Source organism: Gracilinanus agilis, chromosome 1 (assembly GCF_016433145.1).
Source record: "Gracilinanus agilis isolate LMUSP501 chromosome 1, AgileGrace, whole genome shotgun sequence".
NCBI classification, from domain to species: domain Eukaryota; kingdom Metazoa; phylum Chordata; class Mammalia; order Didelphimorphia; family Didelphidae; genus Gracilinanus; species Gracilinanus agilis.
In genome coordinates this window covers 732360418-732373280 of record NC_058130.1, presented here as the reverse complement: position 1 = coordinate 732373280, position 12863 = coordinate 732360418, and the positions used below count along the sequence as shown (strand labels likewise).

Here is a 12863-nt window from a genome sequence, read left to right as displayed (position 1 = left end):
AACGAGGTGATTTCAGCTGAGGAGGAAGGAGGGGTGGGAAGGATTTCCAAGGTTTGGAAGAGACACTCACTGTGAAAGAATGTGGGAGAATGAAATGATATGGTGAAAGACTGGCTAAGATCATTAGAGGTAAAACTGTAGTAAACCCAGAGAATGGCTGTGCAGATATTTCCATCTACATTCAGTAGCATGGATGTAGAAGTGAAGGTTGTGGTGGTGAGTGATCTGAGTCTGAGCACAAATAGTAACAGAATAAGAGGGGAAGGAGGACAGTATAGACCTGAATTATAGCACTGAGGGGTCAAAGGACTGGAATTCACAGTGTGGATGAAGAGTATGGTTTGGTATAGGAAAGCAGAGAGAAAGGTGAGAAGCCACTAGATTGCCATCAGATAAAGGGATTTAGGAATTCTTCAACAAGGAGGTGGTGCATTTGTCAAGATGTATGTTGGAGTCCCTCTGTAAAAGGGCAGGAGTTGGGGAAGAGAGAAAAATTGTGAGCCAGATATTAAACTCATTGAAGAAGGATGGGGAGTGATACAGAGGTCTGTAGAGAGCAGCTACCAGGATTCTAATTGAGTGGTAGATATAAGCAGTATGGACTTCAGAGGAGGAGAGGTTACTGAGCAATGGAGGTAGGAAGAAGTGGCAATGGGGAGCAATGAGTAAGATGGTGAAATCGGCACTGGAAAGAGTGGACAGGGAGGAGGCTGTCTGGGGGCAGGGGGAGCAGAAAAGCCCGGTTCTAGTAATAGAAGATAGGAGAAACAGAAGAAAAGAATTAGCATGAAGAGAAGTTTGTTACTTAAGGAACAAGTATTCCAGTGGGCACAGTGGAAGAGATGGGTAGCATTTTGTTGGAATTCTGGAGTGAGAGGTTTGAAGGTGATGGGAATAAGAGATTGGGTGGGGTGAGGAAATGGAGTTTGGATGATGACCTGTAGGGGCTTAGAATCAGTGGGGTTTTTTCACATGAATGACCACACAAATATTAATTATTATTGCCACACATTCCCTTTTTTTGTAGTTGTATAGTTTATTTTTTGAACCCAATTGGCATTTCATCTTACTGGAATTGTCCATTTAGTCCTGACCATACATTATTCCTTCTAAATTAAAGCACAGCATACATCAATGGGGAAAGAGTTCTAAATTTCTATGACAGCTCTGGGCCTGTCACTTGGCTTCGTGATAAGTGAATCAAAGACATAGAAACTTTCTTGGTTGTAATCTGTGAAAGTGAAAGAAGATATCAAATTTGACTGAAAAATCTAATGCTTCTTTTTCTTTCTATGGCTACAAAGCTAAATTTGCCACTCTGCCACATAGACCAGTTCTAGAGATTACAAATTTTCTTCAGCTGCTGTAATAATGATGATAATAATTGGCATTCACATGCTTCATTATATGCACACAACATTTGTCTGAAGAGTGTGTGCATATCCTGGAGATAACACTGGACAAGAAGGAAGTAGCTACCAGGAATCACCAAGAACTCCAATTTGCTCTGTGGTGTAGAGAAATATGCTTCCCTTACATAAACTAGAGAGATGAAGAGTAAAACCAAAAGACATTCCATAGGAACATAGGGTTTATGGTTGAAAGGCATTTCAGTGATAATCTTATCCACTCACATCATTTAACAGAGGGAAAACTGAGCTCCAAAGTGAAGAAAAGACTTGTCCATGATCAAATACATTGCATAAGGAACAGAGAGAGAATTCCTACCCACGGCTTTTGACTCCAAATGCAGGATGATTCCATGTCAGACTACTGCTCTATACTGCTTTTCATCAAAGAAGGTAACAGCATTTTTCTTGGAGCACCAGCTGTAGTATCACAGATTTAAAGACCTGGGCCACAGAGATCAGCTAGTTCAATCTTCTCATTTTGTAGATAGAGCAATGGAGGCTCACAAAGGCCTTATACTAGTAGGATCACCTAATGAGCTCATTTCAGAGCTGAGACCAAAGCCCAAGTCTCCTAGCTCTCCTAGGGGTCCTACTACTTTTTACAATGTTTGCCAGGATGGCTTCTACCTCAAAAATCTTTCTCCTACGCATTCTATCAACTGGAGAGCCATTTGAGCAAATGAGTTCCTCTTTTGAGATGCTAATATTTTCTGAAAAGGTTATGTCTTCCCATAATGTCTGAAAAATGCATGGGAATGTACATATTGCTTTATCTCTGGGAAGGGGAAATTGATTCAATCTACAAACATTTATTAAGTCCCAAGTTTTGAGCCCTTAAAGCTCTGGGGATATAAAGACAACATTAAGCAGCTGATGGCCTACAGAAGCTTACAAAAGTATATACAAAGGGGTAATTAGGTGGCTCAAAGAATATAGAACCAGACCTGGAGATGGGAGGTCCTGGGTTCCAATCTGACCTCAAAACACTTACTAGATGTGTGATCCGGGCAAGTCACTTAACCTCCACTGCCTAGCCTTTACTATTCTTCTGGCTTAGAACCTACCCTTAGTATCAATTCTAAGACTGAAGGTAAGGGGCCTTCTGTACTGAGAAGTACAGCCTGAAGAGAGTTAGAGGATTCTAAGAACAAAGAGTGGATACAGAGACTAGAGATGGAACGACCATAGGATGACAAGGTCTGGGAAAGTATCCTGGTGTCTAAGGAAAGTAAATTGTGAAAAGGGGAAAGAAGAAGCAGTACAAATTATCAGCAGTTTAGCCACTGGGACACAGAGTCCCTTTCCTCAATTGTTGTTCCTCCTCCACTGTTCAAAAACCTAGCAGTCACTTTAGACTGTCTAATATTTATGTCCTTTAGAGACCATTCCTTTCACAGGTTGAAAGAATCTTCAAGCCAGAAGGGAGTCAAATTCAGTATACAACTTAGCTAGTATTTCTCTACAACATCTCTGATACCCTTCTCTGGTCTCCGAGTTGGACCTGATACTTGAGATCTCAGTTCTGACCAGAGTAAAGTAGCCAAACGCTTTCCTCCTGGTTCTGGTCTAAGATCCCATCAGTTTTTTGAAGGACTAAATGACACTACTTGACTCACACATTAGGCCTGCAGACCACTGATATCTCCATGCCCTTTTTTATGTCACTTGTAACTCAGCCAGACTTGATACTTTTACAGGTGACTTCCTGTGCCCCAGGGAGAAACTTCCTATCCTTCCTGTGACCTTTTCTGGTTCTCAACATCAAATATGTTAGCCTCTTTGCTTTGTTCAGAGCAAACTGAACAAAAGGATTCATGTTTTAGGATTTGACTAGAAGTTTTCAGGCTTCCATCCAAGCCCAAGATGCTGACTGACTCCTTATCTTTCTTTTTAATAGCCCTAGCAGAGGTTAACATCACTCTTCCCATTTCCCAATGCTGATTTGAGTGAATAGCCATTCTAATTTGTCCAGGGAAGATAAAGCCTTAGTATCTCTGATTACAGGATCATAGGGTTCAGAATTAGGAGGAACCTTAGAAAATATCTAATGCAACTCTTAGTTTACAGAGAAGGGAACTAATTCCCCCCAAAATTAACTTATATGCTCAAGGTCACAAAATGGATATGCCAGAGGCAGAATTCAAACCAATCACATTAAATACTATCCCCACCCCCCCAAGCAGGTGTTAGTTTCCAGTTATAGTCCAAATTATTTGGATTACTGAGGATGCACAGGCTCCATCAGATGTATACCCTGATTGAAGTGCTCAGGAGAAGTGTTACCTATGGCCAGTGTTGGTACAGAAAGCTTGGGGCAAAATGATGATGTGTCTATATATGACTTGATTGCCTTTTACAGTCACTTAAGTCCTCTTTCCAGAGGAGAGACTATCCCCAATAGTCCCTCCCTGTCTGCCACCCCTAGGTGAACAAGCCTACCCACTAGACACTTACCTGTGCTTTCTTGCAGAGCCCCACTCATCTTAGTATCGGAGTTCTTCATGAGTTCACAATCCTGCTTCTCTTCTCTGTGTTTCTCTTCACTCCGCTTCTCCTTTTCTTTGTGCTTTTTGGATTTCTTCTTGGTTTTCATATGCCATGAGGCACAACTGTGTTTGCTGGTCTGGGGACAGTCTGTCAGCAGAGGGAGACTGAGGCGCTCAGAGTCCTCGGCATTCTCACAGTCTCTGCCATTGTGACATAAATCATTGCTGACATCAGTGAGGGGATCGTGAGGCCGGGGGAGCTCTAGGACTGGAAGGTGAGAACTAGAGCTGACAGAATTGGCTACAGAAGATGGGCCAGAAGCAGAAGGGATTTCCTTCCCATTAGAAGAGTTCAGTTTCCCATTGAAAGTGGGCTGAGTTCTTTGGGTACAATGAGATATCCTCGGTTTCTTATTTGCTAGCGGGTCAATGAAATCCAGTGGCTGAGATCGTTTCTGAGAACAAAGAAAGTTTCTTTTTAAAAAAAAAAATAGAGGAATCAGTGGAATAGTAGATCTTTCAGATAATGCTCCAAAAGGATTCAAAAAGGTCCTTACTAGCTCATAGAATGTTAGTTCTAGAAAGGACCTTAAGGAGATCTAATCTAGTAGTTCCCAATCTTTTTAAGTACTTTTTTAAATGTCAAAAGATTTTGTCCATCTACCAAGAGAGCAGTTGATATTCATCTGTTGACTGAGAAAATGCATGTTGACAAAAAGCTTCTGTGAATCTCAGTAATGTTTTTTGTTTTTTAAACCCTTACCTTCTGCCTTAGAATCAATACTGTGTATTGGCTCCAAGGCAGAAGAGTGGTAAGGGTAGGCAATGGGGGTCAAGTGACTCGCCCAGGGTCACACAGCTGAGAAGTGTCTGAGGTCAGATTTGAACCTAGGACCTCCCATCTCTAGGCCTGGCTCTCAATCCATGAGCTACTCAGCTGCCCCCTCTCAGTAACGTTTTTAAATGAATTTGCATTTTAGTTATATAGTAATAATTTAGTAATAGCACACATTTGAAAAACAGTAATATACACATGCAAGACATTATTTGGTCTGTCAAAGGTACGTCTGTTTATTTATAACACTAAATTATTTAATGAGACAGATCTCTTGATAGTCCATAGTCTGTAGTCTTTCTCATCTAAAAATTAAAAGTGGAAGCCACTCCTTTTATTTTATTTTGAATTACTAAGTGAAAATCTCCAAACAGCCAGGAGGTGGCACTGTGACACAATGTTGGTAGCCTAGGAACTAAAAGGAACTTGAGGATTTGACAGGTGCTCTATACAGATTAATCAGTTCAGTAAAATGTTTCCAGAATTATTATAGCCCATTTTCATTTAACACTTTCACCACTCCCACAGAAACAGACTGGGTGCTCACTGGTATTAGCTCAGAGATGCAAGCCCAGAAGGAAGTCAAGTGAAGGACTGATTTTTGCAAAAAGCACTTGAGAGATCATTTGAGCAAAAACCAGGCCTCACCCTTTCCGTGACTGTCCTCCTCCCCTGGACTCTGTGCACAGTCTAAAGAAAGGTCTCCTGGTGATTAGGTATAAGATCATTCTCTCAGTTTAGGAAAGGGGAGTCTAGTGCACCAAAGCTTGGCTTAACTAGACACAAGACCCACCCAGAGAGGAAGAGCAAGCTTGGTTCTGTCCTTGGGCAGCCACTTAACTCATAACAGAGACCTCTGTGTGCATAGTCAAGCAAGACAGGTAGATTCCTTGTCACTAACAAATGGGCTTTGCTGCTAGGGATGAGGTCAGTACAAGGAAGATTCACTATTAACAGAAACTGAGTTGTTTATAACTGTTTCTCTTTAAAAAAAAAAAAGACATTAAAAAAAAAACCAACTTTCCTGAGTGACTGAGGGAATCTTCATTTTCACAGGCACATCTGGATTTAAGAAATCTATCAAAGGGGAGGGAGCACAACATGAAAGTCTTAGCATGATGGAGCTCCGTCTAGACCAGCATGAAGGCTTCAGAAGTGACCTAGATCAATAAAGGGTACCTTAGTCCTTGGCACAAGGGACCTTGGTGACCAATCACAAGGTGTAATTCAGAACTAGCAACAGTCATCACAGTAGAGCCACTCCTTCACTTTTACCAGAAAAAGCCATCAAATACTGTGATGGGATGTCAGGAAGGGCAGCACAACCAAAGGTCTGGAGCAACCAGCTACAATTCATATTCATTTATAGGCTCTGATGGACAATATGTTCTGCCTAGTTGGCCAATATTGCCACACCCTTATGGATAAATTCCTAACTAGACAGAACCCAAATTATGGGTTGAATTGGGACAGAGGTACTTTGTGGATCCATTTTGGAAGACAGTACTCAGCAGCACAGGAAAGGCTAATTATCTTGCTTCTCCCAAAAGAGATCACTTTAAACTTTGTGAACTATTTGGGATGAAAAGTGCAGAAAGGAAAAGGCCTAATAGTTATTCAGGGTCTATCCCAGTGATGGTGAACCTTTCAGAGATGGAGTGCCAGCCCCTCCTCATCCCCCCACTTACCCCTCACCGGGGAGGAAGAAAACACTCCCACTGAGCTGCTTGGTGGAGGGGTGGGTGAAGTGAGGAATGTCCTCAGTGAGTGTGGAGAGGGGATCAGCTCCACTTGAGTCCTTCTGCTTTTCTAGTAATGAACTTGAGGACAACGCATGGTGTGCTCTGCATGCCATCTTTGGCACCCACTAGTTTGCCATCACTGCTCTATCCTCTTGATAGCTTCCGTCCACATGAGAAGATAGGAGAGACCCCAGAAAGGGACCAGGCAAAGAAATTATACAACCAAGAAAAGGAAAGCCCACATAACAATCTCTGCATTGTTTCAGGACCATATACGTAAGCACTGATGGCAAAGCTCTAGTCAGTTAGGACCATGGTAGTTTTGAACAAAAGGCTAATTATTCAGCTCAACAGTGTTATTTGACCCTGGTCCAATGGTCTTGCATCACAACCCATAAACTCTACCACTGTTAGTAGTATTTGTTAAAATAACAAAACCCTTATCAAGGAGGGTTGGGGAAGGTAATATCTGGTGTTCCACAGAATGTCAACTTTAATTAAAAAAAAACAATATCTAAAACTCTGTATGTCTTTCTATGTGTAGACAGACATAAATGCCAAGAGACTCCTTTCTGGAGACTTAGCAAACACTACAGAAATAAGAATTTCATTGCCTTAAAGAATCCTTGAGATCCTCTAGTCCATTCCTTAATTGTACAAGGGGTGGGGGGTAGTGGAGGAGAACTGAGGCCTAAATAGAGGAAGAGACTGGCTCAAGATATATAACCACTTAGTGTGAGATGTGGATTCTAATTCCCACGATCCCTAACTTTTAGTTCAGAGTTGGGAACAGCAAAATTTCTTTTCTCCTGTTCTTTTTGTGGCCCACCAGTAATAAATGTAGACAGGAGCAGGATTCCTTTTCCATAGTGTTTTGTGTTCACAATTCTAGGAATTGGCAGGAATTATCATTGTTTTATAGACATAAACAGAGGGCTGGGGGAATCTAGTTAGTAGAATTAGAACTGAGTTCCCCAGAATCTCAGCCCAGATCTTTAGAGCAACAACAACAAAACTGAACACAAAACCTAAACCTCAGTGGCTGGCTGTGCTTCTGGTTAAAAAAGGAGAAGATGATTATCTATGGTTCCAGTGGTTCTGGAAGTTTACAAGACTTCCTCAGATCCTCTGACTCAGAGTCTAACAACAATGAGTTCTCAGGAGAGAACCAGGATCACCATATCATTCCTGGTTTCCATTCTTTGGTCAAGGATGGGAAGCTTCTATTGAGAAAGTGAGTCAAATCTATGACCAAGGAAATATGGTACTATCACTGAGCTGACTCATTTGCATTTCCCCCTTCCCTTCATCTAGTCTATGCTCTTGCTAAACTACATGACTCATTACATTCTCTGCTTTCTATCTTGCCTTCTCTAAAAGTATTTATTCTTTTGCTCATGCACTGCTTGGAATAAATTGTTTATCCCATCACTGTTGGCTTAAGTACATCCATCTTTTCCTTCAAGACTCAATTTGCACACCACTTTTGACACCTTCCCTGGTCTACCCAAATAAAGGTAGTTTCCTACTAATTTATCCTTCAATTTCCCATAGCACTCTGCCTTCCTCTCTTGTGTTCTTGTCCCTTTATTTCCACTCTACTGGAAAATGGTGGTATAATGAAAAGAACAGTGAATTTGGGGTCACAAAACCTAGAATCAAATCCAGAGCAGGCTCTTCAACAACTAACTATATGATCATTACAACTACTTAGTCTTTTAAAAAGTCAGTTTCTTCATCTGCATAATGAGGATTGAATTCAATTCAGGAAACATTATCTAGTGCTTATTATATGCAAGACTTGTACACAGAAGGAACTCCATCCTCACCATCAAGGTACATAGTAAAGGAATTTTTTGGGAGGGAGAGAGAACACAAGTAGGGAGGAGGGGAGCATTGCTTCACAGTTAGTGGCACAGAGCTAATTCTGAGAGGCAGAGATAAAAAGGAAGTGAATACATTTGGAGACTGTGGTACAGCTTGCACATGATAGCATGGAGATGGAACAGCTAACAATCTACTATGTCTGGAACAGAATGTCTAAAAGGAATTTTATGAAATAAAATTGGAGAGGTAGTTGCAGTCAGGTTGGGGTAGCTCTATCTCCCCCAGAAATACCTGGGAAACCCGACAGATGTAACATTACTCACTAATATTTAGCTCATAGGCCTGTTGGGTAAGATGAACTTTGTAAACTTTCGTATCCAGCAATGAACAACCATATATTAAATGCCTGTTCTATCCCTGACAGGTCCTGTGCTAGACAAGAGGGTCACAAAGTACTTGACTACCAGGAGAAAGCTGATAATTTGTTGGGGAAAATGGCATTCTGCTATATAGAATATGGAGAGATATAAAAACATATGCCAATTAGATACAAGCCAAACTTTTTTTTGGAAGGGGGAAGGCACTAAAAAAGCTATGGAGATTAAGAAAGGTTCTTGCAAGAAACTAAGGATTTCAGAGGCAAGATTAAGAAGGAGGGAGAAGATCTAGGTTTATACCTAGAGAATAAGAAATTAAGGAAGAATCACTGCCAAGGCAGAGAGGTGGCTGATGAAGTGAGGGGAGTATTTGAAGAACAGAAAGATCTGTTTGGCAAGATTGTGTAGTCTGTGAGGTAGAACAACATCATAAGGCAAGAAAGGTAGGTTGGTGCTGCTTGTGAAGGACTTTACACTCTGTTACTTAGAGCATTTTGTAGCTGATCTTGGAGGTGTCAGGGAGCCAGTGGAACTGAGCAGCCTGGGGAGTGGCCTGGTTAGACCTGTGCTAAAGAAACACGCATCACTCTCATATAAAGTATGAGACAAAGTGAGTCCAAGGACCATATCTTTGATATCATTTCTATTTCTGTCTCTCCTTACTTTCCAAGTTCAATATTCTATGCACAGTTATTACTTAATACTAAATGTTTATCTAATGCTATGTTAATGTTGGTTCTGTGGCCAAAAGTGGGCCTGGTTTGCTGGGACTCACGCAGTGATACAGTTTCAAGAGCACTTCAACAGGCATTAATTAAGTACCTATAATCCCCGGTGCAAAGGAAACAGAACAGAACAGTGGACAGAATGATGGGAGGATTGTGGGTTAAAGCCCTATCTCAGACATAACACCTATGCAATGATTAACAAACATTCTTCTCTACTCCCCCCCCCCCAAATATCCAATATTGCTGATTTCACCTTAAATATCTCCCTTTTCCCTTCTAACACTATTACCACCTAGCAAAGGTCCTCCTCAACTCACACCTGGATTACGGTCTGCTGAGGGGGGTGGGGGTGGGGGTGGGGTGTCTCCCTTCCTCAAATCTCTTCCCATTCTAAACCAGTCTTAACTGCTGGCAAATTCATCTTTGAATGCAAGTCAGACCACTTCACCCCACTATTCGATAAACTCCAATGGCTCCCTATTAACTCTAGGATCACATCTAAAATGTTTGGTTTGGTGTTCAATGACCTTCTGTCTCCAGGCTCAACTTGGGAGTTGTACAAGGAAAACTCTCTAAGACTCTTTTAAGCCACAGATAAAAGTAGCATAGGTAATTTCCACATTAGGAGTCCCCTAAACCTATAAAATTTAAGTCCAGATAGAGGGGGAAAAAAAAGTGAATCTGGGAACAGATTTTTTTTTAAAGGAAGTTAGCCTTAAAACAAACAAACAAATAAATAAATAGCTACAGGCAAATCCATACTTCCTTGAACTTAATCAGCAGTCATATTCATTATATATATGCTTTAAGTCCCAACTAGAAGTCTTTTAAATCATCATGGTCCAAGTATTCCCAGTGGCTGCTCTAGTGATCTGGTGTAAGATTAAAATTAATATCCCAAAACTCCAAGTATTATATTTTATAAGATTTACTAATAATCATTTGAGGAAGAAGAAATAAAAGCACAAAGTAAAAGCCTGAGTAAAGAAAACTTTCCGAACCATGTTCTCAGGAAAAAAGAGAGAGGGGCGGGGCTACACAAAACTTTATCTCCAAAAGTAAAGACTTAAAGTGGGAACGAAGTGGGATGCTGGGATTTAGAGTCCTGGGGAGCAGATTCTAATTATACACTGGGTAATTATCTTCTTATTAGACTGAGACCTTCTTAAAGAAATGATGAGTCTCCTCTAATTCTGCATCTCTCCTAGCTCCAATCCAGGCATCCATTAACACTAAGGGTTTAACAAATAGGTGTTGAAGGGAAACCTGATCATCAAAGGATTCAGTGTTTTCTTTCTCAAATATCCAACTGCACTGAGTACAGCTTAAGCAGCTCACTGCCATTGTGGTCAAAATCTCTGCAGACTGGTTCTTCTTTATAAAATGACCATCCTGCACCCATGCTGGATTACAATCTCCTGTAGGATTTCCCGTTCTAATATGACCTGACAAGGTTATTTTTTCAAAAGGTTTTCTAATTAAGCAAAGCACAAAGATTTTTTTTTTAAACCCTTACGTTCTGTCTTGGAATCAATACTGTGTATTGGCTCCAAGGCAGAAGAGTGGTAAGGGTAGGCAATGGGGGGTCAAGTGACTTGCCCAGGGTCCCACAGCTGGGAAGTGTCTGAGGCCAGATTTGAACCTAGGACCTCCTGTCTCTAGGCCTGGCTCTCAATCCACTGAGCTACCCAGCTGCCCCCAAAGTACAAAGATTTTGTTCAAAGGTCCATAGAAATCCTACACCAGAAACAATAGCTCACATTTACACAGAATTTTAGAATTTGTTTTTTAAAAAACAAGGCATTTGCATACAAGCCTTGTGTGAATCTAACAATTTTATAAGATCTATATTATAGGTAATATTACCATTGTGGAGATAAGAAAACTGAGTCTGGGAGAGGTTAAGTGACCATTTGCTCAAGGTCATCTAGCTATTAAGTGGCAGAGCTGGGATTCCAGCCCAGATCACCCAGCTCCAAATCCAGGACACTTTCCCATAACTACACTTATAATTTAATGCCTGAAGGTTTATAAAGCCTTTAATATACAACCCATCTCTGTACTCAAGAGAAGACTAGTGGCTATGGCACTGCCTCTTTCTCCTAACTCCAACCCCAGGCCTCTTCCTACTCCCAAAGGCCAGACTTCCTAAACTAAAACATTTTTCTCTAGTCCTCAGCATTTCGGTCACCTACCTGAGGGGGTGATGAGGAATTCAACGGGTCTTTCAGTGGTGGACTTGAGGAAGGTGCATCTCCAGGAACATTACCTACATTCTGTGGCTGACAGAGTTTCCTGAAAAGCAAAGTGACACATGATTTAAAGAAAGCATCCTGTGCCAAGAGGTACAATGAACTTTGTTTTTGTCTGTTTACAGGACTGTGTGAGCCTGGTCTTGACAGGTGCTAAAAGCTGAGGCTTCCTGAATGCATCAGCTAACTGCCTACTAATTTTATTGTTGTTGAATAATAGTGGTCATGGAGGAAAAAAACATATAACTCAAGCCTCTGGATAACCATGTTTAATTCAGTGTGGCTAAAGGAGAAATCAGGCATTGGAAGTGGGTGATTTTTTTAAACACTTGACAATGAAAAAACCCCTAGTTTCTTGGGATCTACTTGGTCTAGGGTCTGTGATTTCCCTGGCACAGGAAATGCTTAGGAATAGAGATTCTCTCTACTACCATACTCCAACATTTTCTCTGCACCTTGTGAATCTTGAGACAGGCTGAGTGATTTCTATGGGCCATATAGGCAGTGTATCCCAGAGTGTCTTCTGGGTTCTGAGACCAGCTCTTTAATAACCATGCCACACTGCATCTCTCAAGAACTGAGTGAAAAAGCACTGAACTCATACACCATTCAGTTAAGGTAACTAATTCAGTGCAACCAGATTAGTAAATTCACCTCCCTACGCCTCCTAGCTAAATCTCTGAGCTTTTTCCTGAAGGCACATGGCAGGTCCTTAAAATGAGATTGTTCAATAAAAGGTAGCCAGATTAGCTGTCTTCTCCATCATTTTAACCAGGGTAGAAAGACTTCCTTAATCCAATGAAACCATCATGGGGGAAAAAAAATCAGTTATCACAAATTTAAAACTAGTAACATAGATGTCCAGTAACAGATATGCGTCTCACTACAGAAAGTGACAAAGCTCTTAATTTGTCTTTGCTGGGGAGGACTAGAGGACTACTACTGTCTCTCTCAGTTCTAACATTCCATATCCTTAAGTCCTTACTCTGACTCTGTCCTTCAATGGAACCATGATCTGATTAGCCTAAGTATTCCCTCTCCACTGTGCCAATGAAAATCTGTCCAGGCTTTGTCTACTTGTAGTATTTTTTGTCCATATCACTGCATAAATCCTTTCACAGGGGCTCAACCTGATATGTTGGAGGCCTTTCTCTGGCTTTTTTCCTTCATATTCTTTATCTTCTAATTTCCTGAGTCCAGCAAT

The 12863-nt window shown here is 41.1% G+C and overlaps 1 protein-coding gene across 1 annotated transcript in view; it reads right to left on the bottom strand.

Moving 5' to 3' along the window:
• ELL (elongation factor for RNA polymerase II) overlaps positions 1-12863 on the bottom strand; it is a 150716-nt gene that overhangs the window by 13575 nt on the left and 124278 nt on the right. The window contains exons 7-8 of the mRNA XM_044672320.1: positions 11603-11702; positions 3867-4353 (exon numbers count right to left, since the gene is read on the bottom strand). Coding sequence (XP_044528255.1) covers positions 3867-4353; positions 11603-11702 — 587 coding nt within the window. The remainder of the gene's footprint in view (positions 1-3866; positions 4354-11602; positions 11703-12863) is intronic.